The sequence below is a fragment of the Triturus cristatus genome, chromosome 8 (genome assembly GCF_964204655.1).
Source record: "Triturus cristatus chromosome 8, aTriCri1.1, whole genome shotgun sequence".
In the NCBI taxonomy this organism is placed as follows: Eukaryota; Metazoa; Chordata; class Amphibia; order Caudata; family Salamandridae; genus Triturus; species Triturus cristatus.
In genome coordinates, this window is record NC_140591.1 from 58,591,443 (window position 1) to 58,613,156 (window position 21,714).

At 45.6% G+C, this 21,714-nt stretch overlaps 1 protein-coding gene across 4 annotated transcripts in view; it reads right to left on the reverse strand.

Moving 5' to 3' along the window:
- The window catches only part of TTF2 (transcription termination factor 2), a 186,546-nt gene that overhangs the window by 116,569 nt on the left and 48,263 nt on the right, over positions 1–21,714 (reverse strand). For all 4 annotated transcript variants that reach the window (XM_085620975.1, XM_085620976.1, XM_085620977.1 and 1 more), the window contains exons 7-11: positions 19,364–19,490; positions 17,491–17,688; positions 11,769–11,926; positions 8,407–8,488; positions 2,922–3,041 (exon numbers count right to left, since the gene is read on the reverse strand). In XM_085620975.1, the coding sequence (XP_085477101.1) occupies positions 2,922–3,041; positions 8,407–8,488; positions 11,769–11,926; positions 17,491–17,688; positions 19,364–19,490 (685 nt within the window). The remainder of the gene's footprint in view (positions 1–2,921; positions 3,042–8,406; positions 8,489–11,768; positions 11,927–17,490; positions 17,689–19,363; positions 19,491–21,714) is intronic.

Sequence of the window (21,714 nt, forward strand, 5' to 3'; positions counted from 1 at the left end):
CTCTTCAGCCACGAGGTCCAGGAGGCGTCGACGATGACCAGGAGCTGGATTCGGCGTGTCCCATGAAGTCTGCAGCTTACTGCGGTGTCGGCGACCAGATTGGAGCCAACAAGCCTTGGCAACAGCAAGTCTCGTGGAAAGTGTAAAAAGTCAGCGGTGCAGACCAGCAAGGTCTGAGGGACTCATCCAGCGAGGGTAAGTCAGGGCATACCTTGAGCAACCATGGGAGCCCTTTAGAACTGTAGAAAAGTCTTCTGGGGCCCACGAGCCAACCGGCAAGGGATCGCGAAGACGCCTCGGGAGGATTCACTCAACAGGGGCCCACGGTCACTCGGGACGGGGTAGGCCTCTGATCTTCCGTGGAAATCCTGCTGGAGGCTTGGACCACATGTGGTCCAAAGCACAAGTTTGTAGAACGTCGTGAAGGGGTTGCACTCGAAAATAGTGCACGGTACCCAGGGATTGCGGTTCCTCGTCACTCGTGGGGTCCACTTGCCTCAGGGTCGCTGTGGACTCACGATGGCCTTGGAGAAGTCAGGAAATCCTCTTCCTGGGATGCAGGGACTTCGAACTCTGGCAGGAGCGGGAAGGTTTGCGACCGCTGATTGCAAGATTGGGTGCCTGCCAAGCAGGGGAGTCACTCCTTGACTCCAAGGGAGATTCTTCCGTCTTCCAGAGGTAGTGGAACATCGAAGGTCCAGGATTCTTCTTCAGAGCGTCGTACAGGGATAACTAGCTTGCAATGGCAAGGGTTCCCTAACTTCTACTGAAAGGAAGGGAGGGAGGGACTAGCTCTATGACCCCACCTATGGGAGGGTCAGGGGAGTGGGTGGCTACAGCCACTTCCCTTTGTTCAGTTTCTCGCCAGAGTAGGGGAAGTTAGCCCCTGAGCCGGTTTGAACTGGTGTATGCCCAGAGGAGCCTACTGCTCCCCCAGTGCAGGACTTCAAAGCACTCTAGGAGTGCACCCACCCAGCCCCAATACACTAAATCCTGTCTGGGAGGTGACCACATCTCCCTGTGACAGGATGCCTATTGTTGGGCCTCCTCCACTGCGAGCTTCGGTCATCAGCAGGAGGGCAGCCCAGTGTCTGTGACTGGTGGCATCCATTTTGTGATGCCAGGGCTCTTCAGGATTCTACCGTATTTCCACAGTAGGTACATGTCTATCCCTCTAGAAGGGTGAGATCATACTCCCACACCAGTTACTGGTGTGGGGGTATGATTCCAAAGCGTTTGACACCAAACACTACATGTTTTGATGCAGCCATCCCAGAGTTAGCATGTACCGCGAGGTTGTAATGCACTTAAGAGTATACAGTTTGACCTCATTTACAAACAGCCCCAGAGAATGGACTGAGAGCTGCAGAGGGGCTCTGCTCAGGCAGAGGCACCCCCACACATGGAAACCAAGCACCCTGCCCTCAGGATTGATAGGGCCTGCCTTAGGGGTAACTGATAAGTTTAAATGTGTGTGCAGGGAGAGATATAGGGAACCTATATCTCAGTGAGAAGTGCTAACACTACCTCACCCAGGCTGCAGTAGCAGGCCTGTGGTGTCAGATTTAGTCTGCTTCCCAGGGGTGGCATAATACATGCTTCTGCCCCTGGTAGGCCTGTGAAGTACCTATGCCCTTGGTACCCAAGGTACCATATACTAGGGGCTCATAAGGTACCACAGTATCCAATCACTAGTGCATCTAATATGCACTCCAAGTTGTTTAGAGAGAACAGAGGCTGGGACCCTGATTAGCAGGGTCCCAGCCACACTATAGCCAGAAACCAGTGTAAACATCAGAAAAAAGTGGGGGCAACATAAGTGCAGATCCTACTCTCTTACAATGCAGGTATCCAGACTTACAAGCTCTGTAGAAACATAGAAATGTCACGTTTCCCCAGGAGAATGTCTGCAAAGCAGTTGAAATCTCTAAGGCAAACTGCATGGGAGAAGGAGATGGAATTTCCTTGGCAGTTCCTCCTTTTGCATACAATTCTCTAGGTTCAACCCATATTCACAGTTAATTACACGCCGCCAGACTCAACAGGAATCACTAACTCCAGTGGTATGGAATTCACATTATATACTGTGGCACTCGTAATGAAGAACTACATACACGCACATCCGAGGTGCCATCAGGGTCATACGGAGATTGGCCACCTGATGGGAAAAGATGGGTTGGGTGTTGTTTCATCAGAGAAGAGTGATGTGGCATGGGAGCAGTCTTTTCTGATTTGCAATAAAACCTTTATAGAAATCAAGGAATTTAGTGTCCGGCTTCTGTTGGTATGCCAGTTAAATTGAAGTGGTGCATTAGCCCAAAACATAAGCCTTTTCTGAAGTGGACGGCGTAATGAACTTCGAGAAGTATGAAAGAGTAAGAAGGGTGGGCCTTGGCCCTAAGGTCAGATATCCTCTGTACTGAAAATTGTTTAATGCAGTAGGATAAATAGCAAAACCACTCAATAAGATGTAGTGAGAACTTTACAATGACAAATTTCAGACTTTGAAGATGTTATGTAGTGATATCTTCACCCACACCTGATGACAGGGCACTTTATGGAGCCGAAATATAGTAAAAGTCAATAGAAGAAACAGTCTTAATTTTCATAAACCAAACAATGTATAGTCGAGCATCAGATAATAGTTAACATTAATTTGTGCTATAATCATTGACCTTTGGGACATGAGTAGATGTTTCCCCGAGAATGTTGAGGGTTTCTCTATCGGATGAGTCTATAAATCATTTTCTTTTCAGGAAAGTACTCTAGGGAACCAGGAGAGTTCTGGAGTATGACCTTGTCCACATACATTGTGGATGCCTTTTAATGCATGTTTTCAGATCTTTCTTGGTCAAGCGTTTAGCGCCTTACTAAAAGATTATTTAGGCTGAAGTGGATTAACGGGAGCAAGAGATCGTTACCATTCTTGGAGATCCAGGCCTCCAGCTTCTTGTCTTCCTTCTCTTTAACCTTCTGTCGTTTCTTCTGGGCCAGGATGAGGGCGATCATAGTTAAAGTCTTTCCCAATCCCATGTCATCAGCTGTCAAAAAAATGTATGCAAATAAACCAGAGGAAAAAGCACTGCTGTGACAGACAGGAGAAAGGAGGGTACTAGAAAATAAATCATTTATATGAGGAAAATGGAAATAGCATGGCCAAGAGTCTACAAGGTGCAGTCATTGAACGGAGGACAACGGATACACCAGCCAATTAAGATCTTATTTACCTGTGACCTGAGTTTTAAAAAAACATGATCTCTAATAGACTGCTACGTTTGCCCACTCCTGGAGCAGAGCGGCTTACATCCGGAACCGTCTATAAAACATTGGGAACAATTCATTCCAGAAATAAAACAAAAAAATATAAAAATCATTAAAATGTGACTCCAACTAGAAAAGTGAAGCGTGCTTGAGAGGAGAAATGCAAAAGAAACAATTGGACGGAATGCTGAACAATGCAAACATTCACACCCAATCACAAGGATCTGGGTTTAATCATTCATTTGTTTGCGCACCATGCCTCCCCAGTTTGGACCCAGCCATATGCAAATCAGTCTTCACCCTGCTCCCCATGGGAATAGTCTAGACCGAACTGACAAGCTTGGCCCTGCCTGGACCAGAAACAAGCATCCTGGGACCGGTTTTGGGGCATCACCCCTCATCAGCCACGCCAGCTTGAATCCAGTGGAGAGGAGAAAGGCAAAATAGGCGAAGACAGCAGAAATGGACTCCAAAAAGCCCTGGAAAGGGTCTGGCCTCTTGGTCCTTACAATGCCAGATGTGGTGTTGGGGCGGAAAAATCCTCTGCATGGTAATGGATGTGCAACCCCTGCTCGCAATGCCTCAACTGTACTAATATCTGGAGTCCTAATACAGATTTTTGTTGTCATTGGCAAACGTGTGATTGGCATAGTTCTCTCATGGATTGAGTCTTGTTGAACCGGGAGGGGCACCTAAAGTGCTACGCTCCTAGTGGTGAAAGGAGACTCCTTTTACCAGGAGTGAAGCAGCACAAGCGCGGTGGAGGAGGCTGGGTGGAGGAGGCTGGGTGGACCCACTGCGAAGGGAGAGCCAGGCTTCCCACAAGCGTGGTGGAGGCAGCTGGGTGGACACACAGAAGAGCAAGCCAGGGTCCCCCAGTACACTTCAAAGGGTGCTCTTTGATTCAGTGAGAGTTCAAGGAGGGCACCTGAGCACATCGCAGGAAGGAGGTGGGGCAGGTAAGAGAATCAAACAGTAGGGCAAACCTTTTGATACACATCACTGTGGCGGAGATCCAGGTGTGAAATTCTAGTCACTCCTGTAGGCTGTGTTGTGGGGCTATCAGATTTGGAGTCGCTCCTACAGAGAGACTGCATCCAAAAGGAGAGGGCAGAGGAATGAGCGCTTGAGTATTTAGCTGAACAACAGATCATTGCTGCTGTGCGTATTTTGGGATGAGTCTGTGTTCCTCCCTCTGCCTTGCCCCCTCCCCTGGGAACCTTGGACTGCCTAGACCACACTAGCCCTGAGGGTCAAGAGCTGAAGGTACTTGGCCACTTGTTTGTGGCAGATCACAACTCTTATGCACGTAGAGTTCACGCTGGATGGAAAAAGACATAGTAGTCCGTGTCTCTTCATAATAAAACACTAAAACCTGGTTTCTTGGTAGGACATGTGCTCTAAGATAAGAAAGGCAAGATTAAGTGATACGATACTTGTTTTCGGTTAGACGTATAATGTGGTCACAGTGGAAAGAATTGCATTTAAGCACCCAAGAGTAGATGTGCAGTAACATGAAGCAAGTTAAAGATACCCACAAGTTCTGGCCAGAAGAGAAAGACTAGAAAGCCCTCCTTACAGCCAAGGTCTTCGTTCTTTCAATTGTGTTCAGTCCGGGCCTTGCCTCTTCTTACTTAAGGACAAGCGGAGTCCTATACAATTTAGGGAAAGATCAAGTCGTATACAAATATCCCACATCAAGATACATTTTTTTTTTATAGTTTACCCTTTATTAGTCTTCTTGCTTAATATTTTTGTAATGTTCATCTACATACATGTAATCTCAAAGTCTGGAGCATCATGTATGCCCTTTGCAGACCCTATATTAATACATATCAATGCATTTTAAAAGAGCTCATATGAGTAATAACGTATACTATTGGGCAATTAATTGTACTTGTGCATACATTACTTATGACCACTACAGTTTGACAGCGCCGCTACAGAACACAAAGAATACATGTGTTCCAAACTGTGCGACACATGGGAAAGGCTTATGATGAAATGGTAACATACATCTATAAATGTTTGAATAAGACCACAAAATTGGTCTAAATAAAATCATGATGTACGAGTGATATGACAACTTCAGCTAAAGTAGACATTTTGAGCAGGAGGGAAGCAAGAATGGATTACCTTCACAAGGAACATACAAGAAGATTCACTCTGAGACACTGATGAATAATCGGAATATGAAGCTTGTTTAGGTATAATCAATCATTTATATCTGTTTTCAGGAAAGGTGACCCATAAGCTGGGCCAGAAACATCCAAAAAGGCAACACTATTAATGAAACGCAAGAGTGGACATTTTTTGTGAGTTGGCCATCATTGACCCTACACCAGTCCACGTGCATATCTGTGAAAGCTATTGGAGGATGAAGAAACAAGTTCTTAACCATCTTATTGTACTCTGACCACTTTTTGTATAGGGGGAGCACAATGTCAAGAATTCGATAATACGCCAAATGATTGCACCATTGGACACACTTTGGCTACCCATCACAGTGGACGTCTCAAACACTTATTTGACATTTACAGCCTCTCACTAAAGTAGGTATCCGTACAAAATAATATATATATATTTTTTTTTTTAATTGGCCTATACGTCCACCAGAGCACAATTTGACTGTCACCACTGATGCAAGCCTTTTATTGTTCTACTTAGTGTCACGAGTTAGGATTTGAGAAGAGAAACCCTACAGGTAAGGATTCATAACTACACCTACAGATTTTTTAAGCACAACAGTGAGTGCATGGATTAGTCGAAGACAGCACTGGGGGCTACAATGCAGGAAAATGTTTAAACGCAAAACTCTTATGGTGAGGTATAAGGCAGGAGTGTTTATATTTCTACTAAAAGACTCATTTACTTGAGAGCAAGTTTAATGGGTCCCAATCTGGTACCTTGCCCTGAAAGGAACTCTGTCATCCCATCTGAACCACAACACAAGTTTCCTTTTCATGGTCAAGGGTTCAAAGTTGAAGAGAGACCCAAAATGCTAAAAACTAGTTTCCTATAAAGATAACTTACATATCCATGTGTGGGTACATGGCTAAAGTCAAACTTTTACTGGAGGTATGAATAGCATACATTGTCATACCAGATAAAATTATGTTTAACTGTGGCCAGGGTGTGCAGCAGTACCAGCAAGCTAAAATGCTGGCTATGAGCCCCCACAAGACTAGCTATGTTTTTTGATGAACACATTTTTATTGATTTTAAAAACATAGGAACAATTCACCCAATATACGGAAATCACTGTTTTGAATACATTCGCACGTTCATTGCAACCCCGTCTCACTGTCCCCATAAAAGTACAAAGACAGAAGTTAGGACCAGGTTAAGCTGGACCCTCCACATTCCCCAACCACTTTCCCCACACTCTGAGGTATTTCCTAACGCACCCCTTGGCTTTATAAAGGGCTCTTTCTTGGGTCGCGCACCAGTCCACCCCACTTCGCCACCGTTCCAGGGTGGGTGGGTCAGGGCTTATCCAGGCCGCCACAATGTCCCGCTTGGCCACAATCACAGCTGTATTAAAAAAACAACTTGTCATTCCTGAACCCATCCAAAATATATTTATAAAACTGAGACGAATGGAGGGAGTAGCGATGTCGGAGCTCCTGGAAGGACAGCATATGGCCCCTTACCCAGACGTCCCCAACTGGGCGATACCAAAAGGTCCCAGGTTCGGAACCCCTGCAGCCTGCTCACCTCCCGGAGCCACGCCCCATGCCAGAGGGGGGGGGGGGTACATTGGGTTAGCTTCCCCGTCCATCCGATATGACAGAGCGCTGCCCACCAGGCCAAGAACACGGAGCGCGTTACGCTTGGCAGTCGAGCCGGAATGGGCCCTCCATACATCATGACCTGGATGTCCACAAACCCCAATTCACTGAGTTCCAGCCTGTATGCTGGATCTGACCAGCCCCCATTGAACCAGTCGTGGATGACCAGTAGACGCACCGCCAGAAAATACAAATACAGGTGCGTCATCCCGATTCCTCCATCGTAAGAAGGAATCTGACAGGTCGACAGGGCAACGCGGGCTCGCCCTCTGCTCCAGAGAAACTTGGTGATTAGACTGTCTAGTTCCCTGAACCATGCCCTGGAGAAACAAAAGGGTGTGTTCTGTAGGACGTAAAGGAACCTGGGGAGGATCATCATTTTAAACAGGGCCACCCTCCCCAGGGGGTTCAGAGGCAACGCCTTCCACTTGAGAAGGTCCGCGTTGGCCTTCTTGACCAGCGGGGCCACATTAAGGGACCAGCCCAGCTCAGGAAGAAGTGCGACCCAGATCCCCAGATACTTAAAAAAAGACTGCCTCCGTAGTGGTATGGCAGACTGCCAATCAAAGCATTCTCTAGAGAGATGTAGGGGGACCAGTACCGATTTCCCGGGGTTGAGCCGCAGCCCAGAGGCCTGCTCGAATGCATGCAGAATTCGAAGGCAGTGTGGTCCGGAAGAGGCTGGGTCAGACAGGAAAACAAGGACGTCGTCTGCTTACAATGCGATCTTGTCCGCGGCCGCATGGGGCCACTCCCATCCGTGCAGACGCTCCTCCGCCCGCACCAGGGATGCCAAGGGCTCCATCGCCAGGGTGAATAGTAATGGGGAGAGGGGACATCCTTGCCTGGTGCCCCTGGTGATAGGGAAGGCCTCGGACAACACCCCGTTGACCAGTACACGTGCTCTCGGGTGAGCGTAGAGGACCCGAACCAGAGAACAGAAGTAGGGCCCACACCCCATCTCAATCAGGACATCCCGCAGGTACGTCCAGTCCACCGAGTCGAAGGCTTTCTCGAAGTCGATGGACAGGAGCGCCAAGTATGGGGTAAGTCGATGCCAATGCGCCAGGGCCGTCTGCAGCCGAAGGCAGTGACAGCTCCCACGCTGAGGCATGAACCCGCATCGATCCGGATGGACCAAGAGGGCCAGATAGGGTTTCAGCCGTTGGGCCAAGATAGTAGCATAGAGTTTAATTTCAGTATTAAGGAGGGAAATGGGGCAATACTCTGCACAGAGTCGGGAAGGAGGTTGGAATTTCGGAAGAACTACAATGGTAGCAATATCCGTTTCCGGCGGAAAAGCACCTCTTTCCACGGGGACCTCGCTATGTTAAGTGCTTGGACACCTGCTTACCTAGAATTCCTCCTGACGGTTTCTGCGCCTCTCTCCAGAGCAGCCATGCCAGTGCTTGCTTTTGATGTAGTAGAAGAGGGACCTGCGAACAACAAACCACAGCACAAAGTGAGTTAGTGCTCTTCCAGGAGGGCCTTTGTAAATAAGGGTACGAAGAAGACGCAGGACATCTTTTTGATGTCATGGCTAAACAAAGATTAAAAATAATGCACAGATCGGACCAGTGAGATACTCCAACACAAATGTATTTCGTAGGCACAAACTGTTTCCAAACAGAATTGTTGTTGATGGCTAAACGGCTATTATCAGTGCTTACATATTAAACATATGATATGGCTGATAACGAATAAGAAATTCAGTGACGGAACAGTCCCCAGAAAATACCATTTTTTTTTTAAATATAGACGCACACATACAGGGAACAGTAAGATATAGAAAATATTTAATGGTTGCCTGTAACATATGGATTTTATCATCTTAACAGCCCCTAAACCACTCGGCAGAGCTTTAACAACGTCATGGCTATCAGGGTTATGCGGCATGGAAGACCATATTATGCACCACCATTTAAAAAAAATATGTAGCACTTTTTCTGGTGGCACCATTTTAATCAAATTGAACATGAAAGATCATTTTGGTGACATCTGCAAATTGTGAAAACTTTGTTGCAAATTATGAGGCAAGTGCATGAAATCCATAATTATGAGGTAACCACTACAGGCACAGAGCTGCACAATTCCAATGACCCTCAGCACTGTGTATTTGTCAACAATTTACTCATGATAATAAAACCATACCAGTGTCCGTGCACACTTTAGGCTGCTCTTTGAAGAAAACAGCGTTTGAGGTAAATGCCACAAAATAAACATGTAAACAAAAAATATACAATGAGTAACATGTGAAATATTGTCCAATATTGCCAACTCTGGCTTCTGCTGACATCTACAAACCAGTCTGCTTTTGGCCTCGTGGCTTTTGTGTGTGTTTTGAGGAGGGAGTAGGGGGGGGGGGGGGGGAGAAGAAGAAATACGGTTATGGGGCGGTGGGCTACAATCCTAGGAGGAGGACTTCAATAATAGACATAGATGCAAGTAAAAATGGGTATTGGGACTTTCCTGTAGAGAGTCAAATAGGTTTAAATGTCTACGCTAATGGGATGTAGGGTGCTTTGTGAATGACCAGAAACCTTTGACTGGCTGAGGTGTAAGGAGCACATTGTGAGGTTAAGTGTGGCTGGTGCAGTGTACTACCATAAACACCAAGGTGAGGGGTTTATACAGTGACCTGTCTTCGTCTCGCAGAAAGCTTTATGGCTGTAGGGAGACAGAGGTTGGTCTGAAGAATAAAAAACACACATGATGCAAAGTTCATGGTTTAACTCAGTGGGAAGAACAACGAACAGGGCCCACAGGAGTCCAACCTACTAAAGAAAGGATGTGTGACCAGGGATTGGATGGTCTGGAAAGGAAGTTTGTGGGAGGATTGGTGTGATCCCTGGTAGATGGGTCCTGGCCACTGTAGCAGCAAAGGTGGTGAAGGACTCCAGTTGAAGGATTGCCCTCAATTGTCAGAAAAAGAGGATTGTACTAAGGGGTGTGTTGGCAGAGGTGGAGCAACATCAAGGTAGAAGGTGGCAGGGGCAGGAAGCAAAGGATTTCAGAGAACCTTCGCAAGACGGGCAGAGACCCAGAACCACCGCGGGGCACAGAAACCGTGAGAGACCGACAGAAAAACCTACTCATTAGCTGAAAGGCAGCCAGGGACCGGCGTGGAGTACAGGAAGAGGTGATGGGAGGAGTCAAACTATAGTTACCAACAGAATCACTGCAGAGGGAAGAGAGGACATAACGGAACTAAACTACGGGGGATCCAAATTGGCAAAGGTGCTGATGGGAAGTCTGAGGATCATGAGGAGACTGAGAATAGGCAACTTACAAGAGCCAATCACAGCGATGTTGGTGACAATAGTTTTGTGGGATGGGCCAACACTGAATGGGAGTTAGCTCAAGGAGGTAGGGATACATAAAAAGGGGGACGCTGTGGGCATAGGTCAGAGGACACGCTGGACCAAGAGTGGGATAAATCATAGGAATACAGACTCATGAGTAGACTGGACTTTACACTCAGGCATTTGGGGGGAAAGGAAGTTGGGAAACAGAGATAACAAAAATGAGATGGGGGAGAGGATGTAATCTTAAGGCTAGGGCAGTCGACTTCGGAGCTGGGGAACAGGGTTTGAATCTCGGCAACGACGCTCAACATCCTGTGTCCATCTGTAACGAAACTGGTGCTCATGTAAAGCACTCTGATACCCAAATTCTCAGGTCTAGTTCGCGCTATATAAAACTCTTAAAAATGTTTTAAAAAGATGGTGTGGTAGACTGGTAGGACATCGGTTTATTAGCCTTAATATGGCATCCACAAATGTAAAGAAGTGTGGAGCAGGTACCAGCAAGGAAAGCATAGTTAACCTGGGAAGAAACAAGACTAACCCTACAAAAGAGGGCTGGTGTCTTGTTTAAGGATCAGAAAGTACCCAGGAGGCTTTGACACACCTCAGCATGCAGGCAAGCTTGGTTGGACGGCTTTGGAGTTCAATTGGAAGAGTACTTACAGGTATCTAAGGTGTTGGAACTCTGAGACTTTCTACACTTTCTAAAGTGGATTTCTTTTTTTTTTTTTATAAAAGATTTTATTGCATTTTCGGACATAATACATCCATACAATAACCCTATATTTGAGGCAAAATCATATAGTGCATTACTTATAACCTAGTAGCAGTAGTGCAGTATTCCTCATCAACCCTTTAGTTTCATAAGCATACTGTGCATTATACAGTTTCCCAGCATGGGTCCATGCATCTGCGCACAAGCTTGTCCATTTCTCGCATATACTCAAGGAACCAAAGCCCAACTTCAAAACCAATGCCACCAATAGGTCAACTCATCATATTGATGGTTCAACAACAATAATTTCTAAAAAGAACAAAGAAACCCCCTTCCCAACCCTCCCACCGACTCAGCTACGCCCGCACATGGATCCTCAAGTGGATAAAGGGATGGTCAGAAAGGTATAGCGAATGAGGAGGGTGGTTTCAGGCTCCAACACTGGCAGCAGGAGGCAGCGGTCCACAGAACAGACTGGGCTACTGCGGGCATTTGACAGCTCATCATTGCTCGCCCAGAGGATGTGTATGAAAATATACAAGAACGACAGTGAATCGTCAACCACTTCGGTGGCCACCAGCGGATACATACAATCCTAAGATGAAACGGAGGCACTAAAAACAGCAGAATAAAGTACTACTCAAAGGCCTCGCCGCTCTCCACAGCGACGCCTCCTCAGCATCTTCATGCTCACACCTTGAGTCCAGGCGGATCGTCCACAGTGGTCTCCGGCGATGGACACGATTCGAAGGACTTGTGCAGGTGGTCGATGGCCTCACTTGTGGCATTCCGCACAGCGCAGAGCCGATCTTCAGTCATCCGACCTCCATAGAGACCCTGCCACTGCGGGTTCACTGTGAGAAATAACCACCATTAGCACGTATGACAGTCCTGTACATAGGCATCAAGCTACAGTCCTCTCCCTCCCAGTACACTGGTGCCTCCTTGACATACATGGTTACCAACCACAAGCCTTCTGAAACATGGTCTTAAACAAGTTCTAAGCTGGTAACACAGGCAGAATGAAACAAAGTCTGGCATCTCAGAAGCAGGGACACCTAGAGTGCAGGCTGGCAAAGCCAGCGCAAAGGCGCAGAACAAAACAAAAAGCCCACACCTACTGAAACATCTCTGCCAACCAATTTGGACTTTTCTCATAACCTCACAATTAAAGCTGGCATACATATTTAAAAATAGATATATTTTGAATATATGCGTGACAATGGATAGTGCTAAAATCAAAGAGGTTTAGACCAGATCCAATAAAGGAGTTTGGGTCTAGCATAAGCCCACATTGACACAAAATGAACTTACTGTGTAACTGGAACATACAACAAAAGACTATAAACATTTCACAGAACAACTACCAGAAAATACCGCCCGCCATTGTTATTCTAAACTAGAAAGGCGCGTCACTTCTGTTGGTGGCTCAGGGGGCGAGCCTAGCTCCACCCGGGGGGGGCGCCTAGGCCCACCCCGGGGTTGGGGGGCGACTAGGCGCACCCCGGGGGGCGAGCATAGCCCACCGTCCTTAGGTGGGTATAAATATAAGCCATCATCAGCATTATGAGGGTTGTAATGCTCAGCCTTCTCATCAGTATCATGAGGAACATCAAGTATATTCTGAATCACATCAGAATCAGATTCAGAAAGAGCTTCTAGCCTCTGGTAACAGGTGTTCAAGGCGAGGGATCGGATTGGCGTTTGGCTGTAGAGTGAATGGTGGTTCCTTTGTAATTTTATAGCGTAGGCCTGGAGTGGACAAACGTCCAATTGCGATCAGAAATACGTGCTGGATCCAGATCTTTGGCCAGAGGAGTCGGCACTAGAGCAAAACCAAACTGGCATGGTCCTTAATGGCGGAATCGAAGTCTGAACTGCGCCCAGTACAGGCCTCGCAGCAGGACCAGAGTTAATCTGTCTAAGAGGCAGACACACTGGCAGAGGCTCTCTTGAACGTGCATGTGTGACAGAAGCGCAAGATTCATTTGCATCAGGGCTTCTTGAACAGCCGCTATTTCCTGCAAAGTTGACAATGGCCCAGGGGGTTTGGGCCGCACCAGACCAACTGATGGAACAGTTCAGATTAGGGTGACTACAGAAGGGGTAATGTCTTTAGATCGACATCCTTGAGCCTTTCTGCCAGACTTTAAAGAGTGGTATGGGGTTGAATCCTGCTTGGCTTTCTTGCGCTAATGGTGCGTCTTTGATATGGAATTACAGAAGTCCATGACTAGAAGCCAGACTTTCCATAGGTATGGTTTTGGAAGCGCGAGAAGCCCCATGACTTTCGGGAGGAAACCGCAAACTCTTTTTAGTTTCAGCGACGTAGAGCTTAGTCCCTCATTCCCAGGTCACTTTTTGGTGCATCAGGGGGCAGTTATCACAGGACTTAGTCGTGTTTGGAGCCCAACCACTTCTGACACATCATGAGGGCTCTTGACAAACATGTGCTTTCTGCAGGCTCGGTCTAGCTTGAATACTGTCAGCTTTGCTGGAGATATTGTTCCGAGCAGACTTTTGAAGGAATTTTTGGATGTTTTCAGTAGACCAACATGGATTAGGCGCTCTGCTCTCATTTTTGTCAAAGGACATGCATAGAAAGGAACGGACATCAGCAGGCAAATGCGGTGCTTATATTCAGGTACACTTCATCCCTTCCGGGAGGGACGATCACTTTGGAACCACAGAGCGCCACCTAGCAGCACACAGTACCACTGCTAGAAAATACTCCAGATCAAGTCTGGAATCTGGGAGCATTCTAAAGGCAAGGAACCTGCGGTTCGATAGAGTATGCAACACAAATTAGGTAGCGCTTGTAATATTTCAGAAGGTTGAATGATAAATGACCGCACTACTTTGGCAGTTCCACCCCTTGAGTCGTTACTATTACCCTGAGTGAGGCAAGGAGTGGAGCGGAGCGGATTCTGTAGCTGTGAAGCGAGTGACGTGCCTGGTCTCCAGTGTACCCAGAACTGTGCTGGGTTCTGACCAGCTGTTTTATCGACAGCCTGTGCAGATGTGCTCGATTTCCTTCCAGCAAGAAAAAAGGCCTGTTCGAGGTTGCGCTGGGGTTCCCACAGCCTTAGTGCCCTTACTTTCAGGATAATAACAGCGCTCCCCCCCCGCCCCCCTCACTCACTTATTAAGGACCCCTGCCTTCAGCACAAGACCTTTGACGTAAGCAGGTGTCGGACATCAATGCTGAAGTATTTTATTTCTAGGGCGAAAACTTTGCACGTTATTTCAAGTGCAGGAGCTGTTACTAACTGCAGGTGCACCAGTACTGAACTGACAGGACTGCAGTGAAACAGTGGCTGAGGGCAAGGGGGGGCGGGGGAGGCAGACAACCTGTCGCATGAGGTCTGGTAACTTCCCCAAAGCCCTTGTGTAAATTATTGAATGTCGAAGATGTGATCTCTCTGGTTACACTAAAAGCAGTGGAGATCTTGCAGAGGATGGGTCTCACCCATGTGATTTTGCAGAGGGGCAACTACAGCCAAGGGAGGAAACGGATACTCACGGTACAGAACGCAGGCTAGAAGGAGAATGACAGTCTCTGCTCCCGTCACATCACATCAGACCTGCAGGACCAGTTTCCTTGGTGTTATGGCCGATCCCACCGATGTGTGTGAGGACCAGCTTTCAAACGCTTGCAGACTCACACTTGCATTCGAAAATTCAAAGGACAACTGACTGACACTAATTCTAATGTAACCCCAAGTACTTTTGAATGCACGGTTAGGTTGCCAGGTTTATTTACAGTGGAACTGCCAAATCCAATCCCCTAGATATAGTGGGATCATCTATAATGAGGGCCACTGGAATTATGCGATTATGCAACAATTTTTGCATATTTATAGATATGCTGCATTTGCCACATAACCCATCATCTACCGCATAATCTGCACATTTTAACAACAAAAAATAGTTTCTAGTTCAATCAGTTCAAAAGTTACAAAAAATTCAGTAACACATGTTGCCGCACAGTGAAAGGCCCTTTGCAAAGCTGGACTAGTCACCTTTTTGTTGCTTGTTGCTATATTTGGTAATAAAATGGTACAAAGGAGGTGCAACCAATGCTGAGACAGAGTTACAAAGTTTAAAAATGACAAAACAATGAAGCAATACTATTCCAAAAACTGCTGCATTATGTCTCATAATTTGCCTTTTCTTGCTGCATAATGTCCCGAACACTGCCGCATAATTCGTCTATAATATACAACACCTCTGCCAGTGTATAGATGTTAAAAACACCACAGTCTCATTTAACTCACAATAAAAATAAATAAAAAGTTGGAGAACGAATGGCCCATACCTCAAAGAGCTCTACAACTTAATGTTCTTTCTTTACTACATAAATAGGGCTGTACTACATGCAAGTTGAATCCCAAAAATGCCCTTCCGTTCAGGAAATAAATATCACCCAAAACATTAAGGCTTCATGTCTATGCTCTAAATAACTCTACTCCTCATGCCACAGTTCTAGCCGCCCACACTAGAGTATGGAACCACCAGAGGTGCAGGGCTCCTGTGAAGCGCCATCTTAGCCATAGACTCAAAAAATGACTTCCAAGCAGGTGATCTCTGGCAAGCACACAATACTGAATCATTTTTTCTGCAAAGGGAAATGTAAACCGAAAAAATGCAAATTGAAGAGAGAAAAATATTGGGGACAAGAGGCAGTCAGCTCTTTGCTAAGCACATCACCTTAATTTCATGATTCGATAATAGACGTTTGGATGATGTCCAGATGCACTGAGAAATAGGTTTGTCAGTTGTCATAGTGACCAAACACTGGGGCTGAATGTAGGAAGAAGTACTTTTTCATTTTTACAGCCCCACGTATAGTATACCTACAGTCCCCTCGGCCAAGCGTCAGCCGCAGTACTGTGTCTACACACTCACTGCCTGGGCTCTTCACCTCCACAGACCTGGAGAAGTCTTTGCCTTCATACACCAGACTTGTCTGTACACATACTGCATATTGCACCTCACATGTATACCGGGTGTCTCCAGCCAGTCGATGGAGCTACCAGTAGCTCACATAAACCTTCAGAGTGACTCCCAGCCTAGAGTTCGTTTTTAACTTAGAAGTGCAGTAATTAAGTGTTGTGTTTTCCTTGTTAAAGTTAAGGAAAGGATATGTTTTTTCTACATCATTAGGCTGCAGACAGCAGAGCCCGATATGACCAGAGCTCCACTCCGATTTATGACCCAGGTGGGTCACAGAGGTTCAGAACCGAAGCACCGAGGTATTTAAATTTTTAGTAAGTCGCTCAATATAGGAGCATAAGAACAAATTGATATTTCTGAATGCTTTTAAATGAGAGAAAATTAAAATGAAGAGTTACCTTAATGGCTGAGCCAACTCTTGATTTTAATGCTCTCCCTTTCCAGAGTGTCACATTTACAAAGAGCAGGCGTCGTACTCTCCATGGTTGGGAGACGAGACAGTACCATATTTATAACTGGGAAATAGTCATTTTATTTTAAATGGGAGATATTTAAAGTGAAGAAAATAGTTTCTAAGAAACATGGTCTCAATGTATTGTCTCAACGTTTCTCTCTACTTTGTATCAAGCCAATTAAGTCCTGATGTTTTCTGGAGCATGTTTCTTCCCTTTAAATTCCTCACATTTAAACAACGGACTGTATTTTCCTGTTATACATATGGCAACCTGTCTACAGGCCACTGGGAGTGATATGCCAGTCGTTTGTGAAGACACAGACCACGGACAAAATTAAAACAATGAGCTTCATGTAATGCATACGAACAAAGTTAACTCTTCAGTTGAATTTCCTCCCATTTCAAAGTGTCACATTTACATACAGCAGGCATCTCGCTCCCAGCTGGAAGACACACTGCCATATTGATAACTGAAAAATACAGCCATTCCTTTAAATGGGAGAAATTTAAAGTGCAGAAAAAGATTACTTATTACTAACATTTTTGTTTATGCACTTTAAATTCCTCCCATTTAAAAAAAATGGTTGTAGGTTTGATTTGTACATGTAACAGTGCCACATATGTCTAAAAGGATGTCCTGTGCCACAAGTACATATGACAGAGGCTCTCAGTCACCCCTACACATATATCCCATTCACTCGCAACATGTTCCTACATCCACACAGACCATGCACTCACTGACGCACATGGCAGCCCTATCGTGGTACCCCTAGTCACAGTGTTTGGTTCAAACCATAGTATCGGACTCCATGGACATTAGGTTTTAAGTCATGAAGCTGGGTGAGGGGTGTCTAGTAACAATGCACAAGTTACCCGTCCTTCAGTAGCTCACGACGATTTTCACTGATCATAAATAGCTCATTACAGAAAAGGTTACAGACCCTGCTTGTATACACTCGGCTGCAGGGCTGCCTGCACACTCACTGGACGTTTGCATGTGGTCCTCACCTCCAAACACCTGACTGTAGTTTTGATGTGATCCAGATGAGAGGCCCTGTAGCCCTAAAGAGCTTGCTTGTTGGTCCTGAAAAGAGAGCGGTTTAGCAAGAGGCATTGTGCTTGGGTAGATCGCGGTGACCCGGCTGAAGGGATTACAGGGCTCTGGTAGCGTAGACTTACATGCAGCAACTTCTTTCAGATCAATTCCTGCAAGAAGAGAATGACATTCAATGCAGCGAACATGAATCGTTATCAAAATTACACACAGACCGTTAGTCAGCTCAAAGGCCAGCGAGCCTGAAACTTATTTTAGACCAACTCCTCAAGCAATGGCGTGCAATAGCAGACAGCTTAGCCAGTTTATTGAGGATTCTTAGTGCACTGTGAAAAACTCCTTCTAGCTACAGGGCAGGATACAGGAAAAGAGCCTGAACAATCATAGCACATTTTATTAGGTTGAAGTGTATGAACAGGCAATATTATTTTAAGGTCCTATGTGGGATTGCAAGGCTGAGATCCTGATAAAACAGCGCTCTGGGAAATGATATTTTTTTTACCTTTGCACCTATTTCAGCAATGTTTTTTGGGTGATAGAGACAGTCTTACCAGTTGTTCAAAACCCACCAGTTTTACTAAGGCGAAACTGACCCTGGATTGCTTGGGTTCCGGTTCAGGGAGGGTCATTTGGGCTGAACTGTTCCTATTAGAGCAGGATCAGGACTGATTTCCATATAGCTGGGTCCAAACTGAGGTGGCATAGTGTACAAAATGATGATGATTGGGATGTGGCCCTAGTAAGTACCAACGTCTGAGATTAATTCAAGCATTTCATTCATCACCTTTTGTATACTTTTATATATGTCGCCCTAATAAGACAGGTATGCCCAGACGTGGGCCCTTGGCACACTGTCACTGGAACCCAGATATATCCGCTGATGAGCCATTAACACGGGTGAAACTGATCCTGGGTTGCTTGTGTTCCATTTGAGGGAGGGCCTGGTTTGACAGTTCATATTGGACTGTTCCCATTGGAGCACGGTCAAGACTGATTTGCATATAGCTGGGTTCAAACTGAGGAGGCATGGTATGCAAAATGACGAATTGGGATGCGGCCCGAATAATTACCCAAGGCTGAGATTAATTCAAGCATTCCATCCACCACCTTTTGTATACTTCCAAAACCCACTAGTGGGCATAGCTTGGTGGTGTTCTTTTTTTGTCATGACCAGATACAATGCACTCCACTTGGCTAATCTAGAATCGGATCATCAGGCATGCTATTGGTGAGATGGGAACAAGCAGAGGCCATTCTGAAAACACACATTGCTTTTGATGGCTTATCAATTTTTATTAGCTAAAAAGGGTGTTCATATGGTGCCCCTCCTTCTCTAGGGATACAGACAAGCTAAATGCTATGCAGATAAATTTGCACAGATTACCACTGGTTCAGAGAGAATAAATCGTGTCTACCCATCACATGCATGCTAGTTAGTGTCCCTGAGTGGGATGTGTATGCCTGGATCAAAGAGGTTCAGCATCCCTTTGTGAAGCCAAACACTAACCAGTCTGATAGTTTTTTGGAGTAACGGTTCAGAGGAGAGGTGACTAGCAGTTCGAGCTGCACTGTCCCTACGGCGGCTGTACCCAAGACTTGAGGCACACAAGGTGGTCCCTGTCTGTAAAGCTACAAAGAGAATAGCATCCGACCAGAGTAATTAAGAGTAGTTCACATTCGATCAAGCCCTTCCAGTTGCTAATTTATGCAGTTTTGGGGTTCCATTTAAGGGCCAGATACCAGTGGTATTAGGAGTAATCCTAAGGGTGTTTGGGGGTCTTTGTAGTTTGACACATAAAAAGAAAAAACAGTACTTGCATACATTACCTGTCTCCGGGTTCTCCGGCGTGGAGAGGTTGAGAGCACCAAGCGCATCCTCCAAATCTTTCACTTGCTTCAGTAACCGCTGCCCTTTGTCAGGAAGTGCCTGAACATTCACGGTTGCCAACGTTGCCTGCAAAAGACGAGTGCCCAAAGTTACGGTTAAAGTGTTCTTCAATTGCTACAGTAATGGCACTTTCCCTCATGTGGTTAGGCAGGCTGGATAAAGCATTTGATTATTTTCACCCTACAAAGTCACCCAACATAGCCTGGCAAAACATCTCAGGCAAGGAAAATCACAACCATGAATGTAGAAGGAGCATCTTGAACTTGCAAACTTTGGTCTGAAATCAGAAGTACAGTGAAATAGTCTACGCCGACTATCACTAAAATAATAATTCACCTACAGATCATGCTGCCTAGCCCTTGAACATAAAACCTACAGATCCCAAACAAAGAACCCTAAACTCACACCCATCAATCAACGCGAAACCATATTTAAACATTTTTTACAAATGCACATAAACAAGGTTCACCTTTGTTAAGGCCAAGCTAATTAGATACAATATGGCATAGCTGAAAAATATGCTCCGATATCTAAACAGGGCACGACTTATACTCACACCTCCAGCTCCAGTGTGAAGACATCTTCTGAATGCCCAGACGGGTAGTAAAGCGCCAGCAACAGCAGAAAAACGTCTTTTATAGTTGGCTCTTGAAAGAACCAACAAGTAGCAAGAGTGTTGGCTAGTAAAAAGAAAAATAGATACTCCTAGACCTGGGAAGAAGGCGATTCAATTACCTCAGAGTACAAACATGTTTTTAAAAAAGTTTCAGGGTAAAATTTACAATACTGGAGTCAATTAACCAACCAGCCCATGGTCAAGGGTATTGGAGGGGGGGGCAGGAAGATATGCTCTAGCATTCACCAGTGTTGTATTTTACTGACATCACCCCGTAAGAAGCAGCAGATGCAGGCAGGAGTTTAAGAAAGCACGCTGCGCTGGGATGTACAGTGGTTCCGCCAGTAACATCTCATGTGATTAGGGTATGACCTGGTTGCCTGGCACACAGCCAGAGGCAATGACCTACTGGGGCAAATACCACAAGAGAGACCGGCCCAGCAACATCTCAGGCGCTGCGTTCAGCTCCCAATAACCTTTACTGAAGCACTTTTAATGGTTGGCGGAGTTTGTTGCAAATAGTTAGTTTGTAAAGGCTTAAATTGCTAAATTCATTTGGAGTTATTAAAGGCTCTGGGATGGGATCTAAAGTTGGGACAGTTAAAAAAAATAAATAAATAAATATAGTATTCTGTGCCAAGTAATTTCAATTTAATCTGTCTCAATCAACACCAATGCACCCTGCTCCATTAACTTTTCAAAAAAACAACAAGAAAAACACAACAGGCTAAGTTATGATGGAAACAAAACAACCATCTACAACTCCTCTATCAAGATTGGTAGAATGCGGTAGACACAATCAATAAAAGGGATTTAGTGATGTTGAAAAAGCGGCTGGAAAATTAACATGAATGATTTACATGTGAATAGGAACAGAAGATTTGAGCGGTGGTTTGAACAATAACTACTGACTTCTTGTCCTAAAATTCAGTCGTGATGTCTATTTTTCCCCCTGTTGTAACTAGTCAAATAACATCAAATGGATCACCTTATTTGTACAGTTGTAACGTTCTGAGCTGTCGGAAATGAAAGTTCTCTGCTCTATCATCTGAGACATCTCAGCAGAGAACACACTAGAACAGAACCCCAAAGGTGATGGGACTCCACATATGAGCCCAATTAAGGGCACCATCTTCAGAGCCGGTTAGATAGCTCAGTCAGTTTAGGGCTCAGTTTGCAGGAGTGTCTGAAACCTGCATTCCAGAAGTTGAAATTCTAGGAGGCACAAATCAGTTTTTCATCCTGTAGTGGAGTCAGTTAAAAGGGCCCCTGCATGTTAGAGCTCTTCTAAAATGGCAAAACGCACACATAGCTAGCACTCTATATAACCAATTACTATTGTTTGAGAACAGCAGCACCCCCATGGTGCTTCTTGCCAGACTTGGGGACCCACTCCCACCGCGTGGTGCTTGGGGCACATGCCGAGTGAGGAGCTAAGAGCCTATAAAGAACTCTGGAGAAACTCTGGGCACAGAGGCAGTAAGGGAGCTCAGCGAATGTGAACAGAACAGGAGGAGCCAACCTTAAACAATTAATTAATTACCTTATAGAGATACTGAAGCCCAATAGCTTCAAGGCAGTTCAGGTGAGAGGGTATCCCACAGAAGAAGATTCAAATGGGCACAAAACTTCCATTAGTCGATAACAGTGAGAAATACAAAGCAATTAGATAAG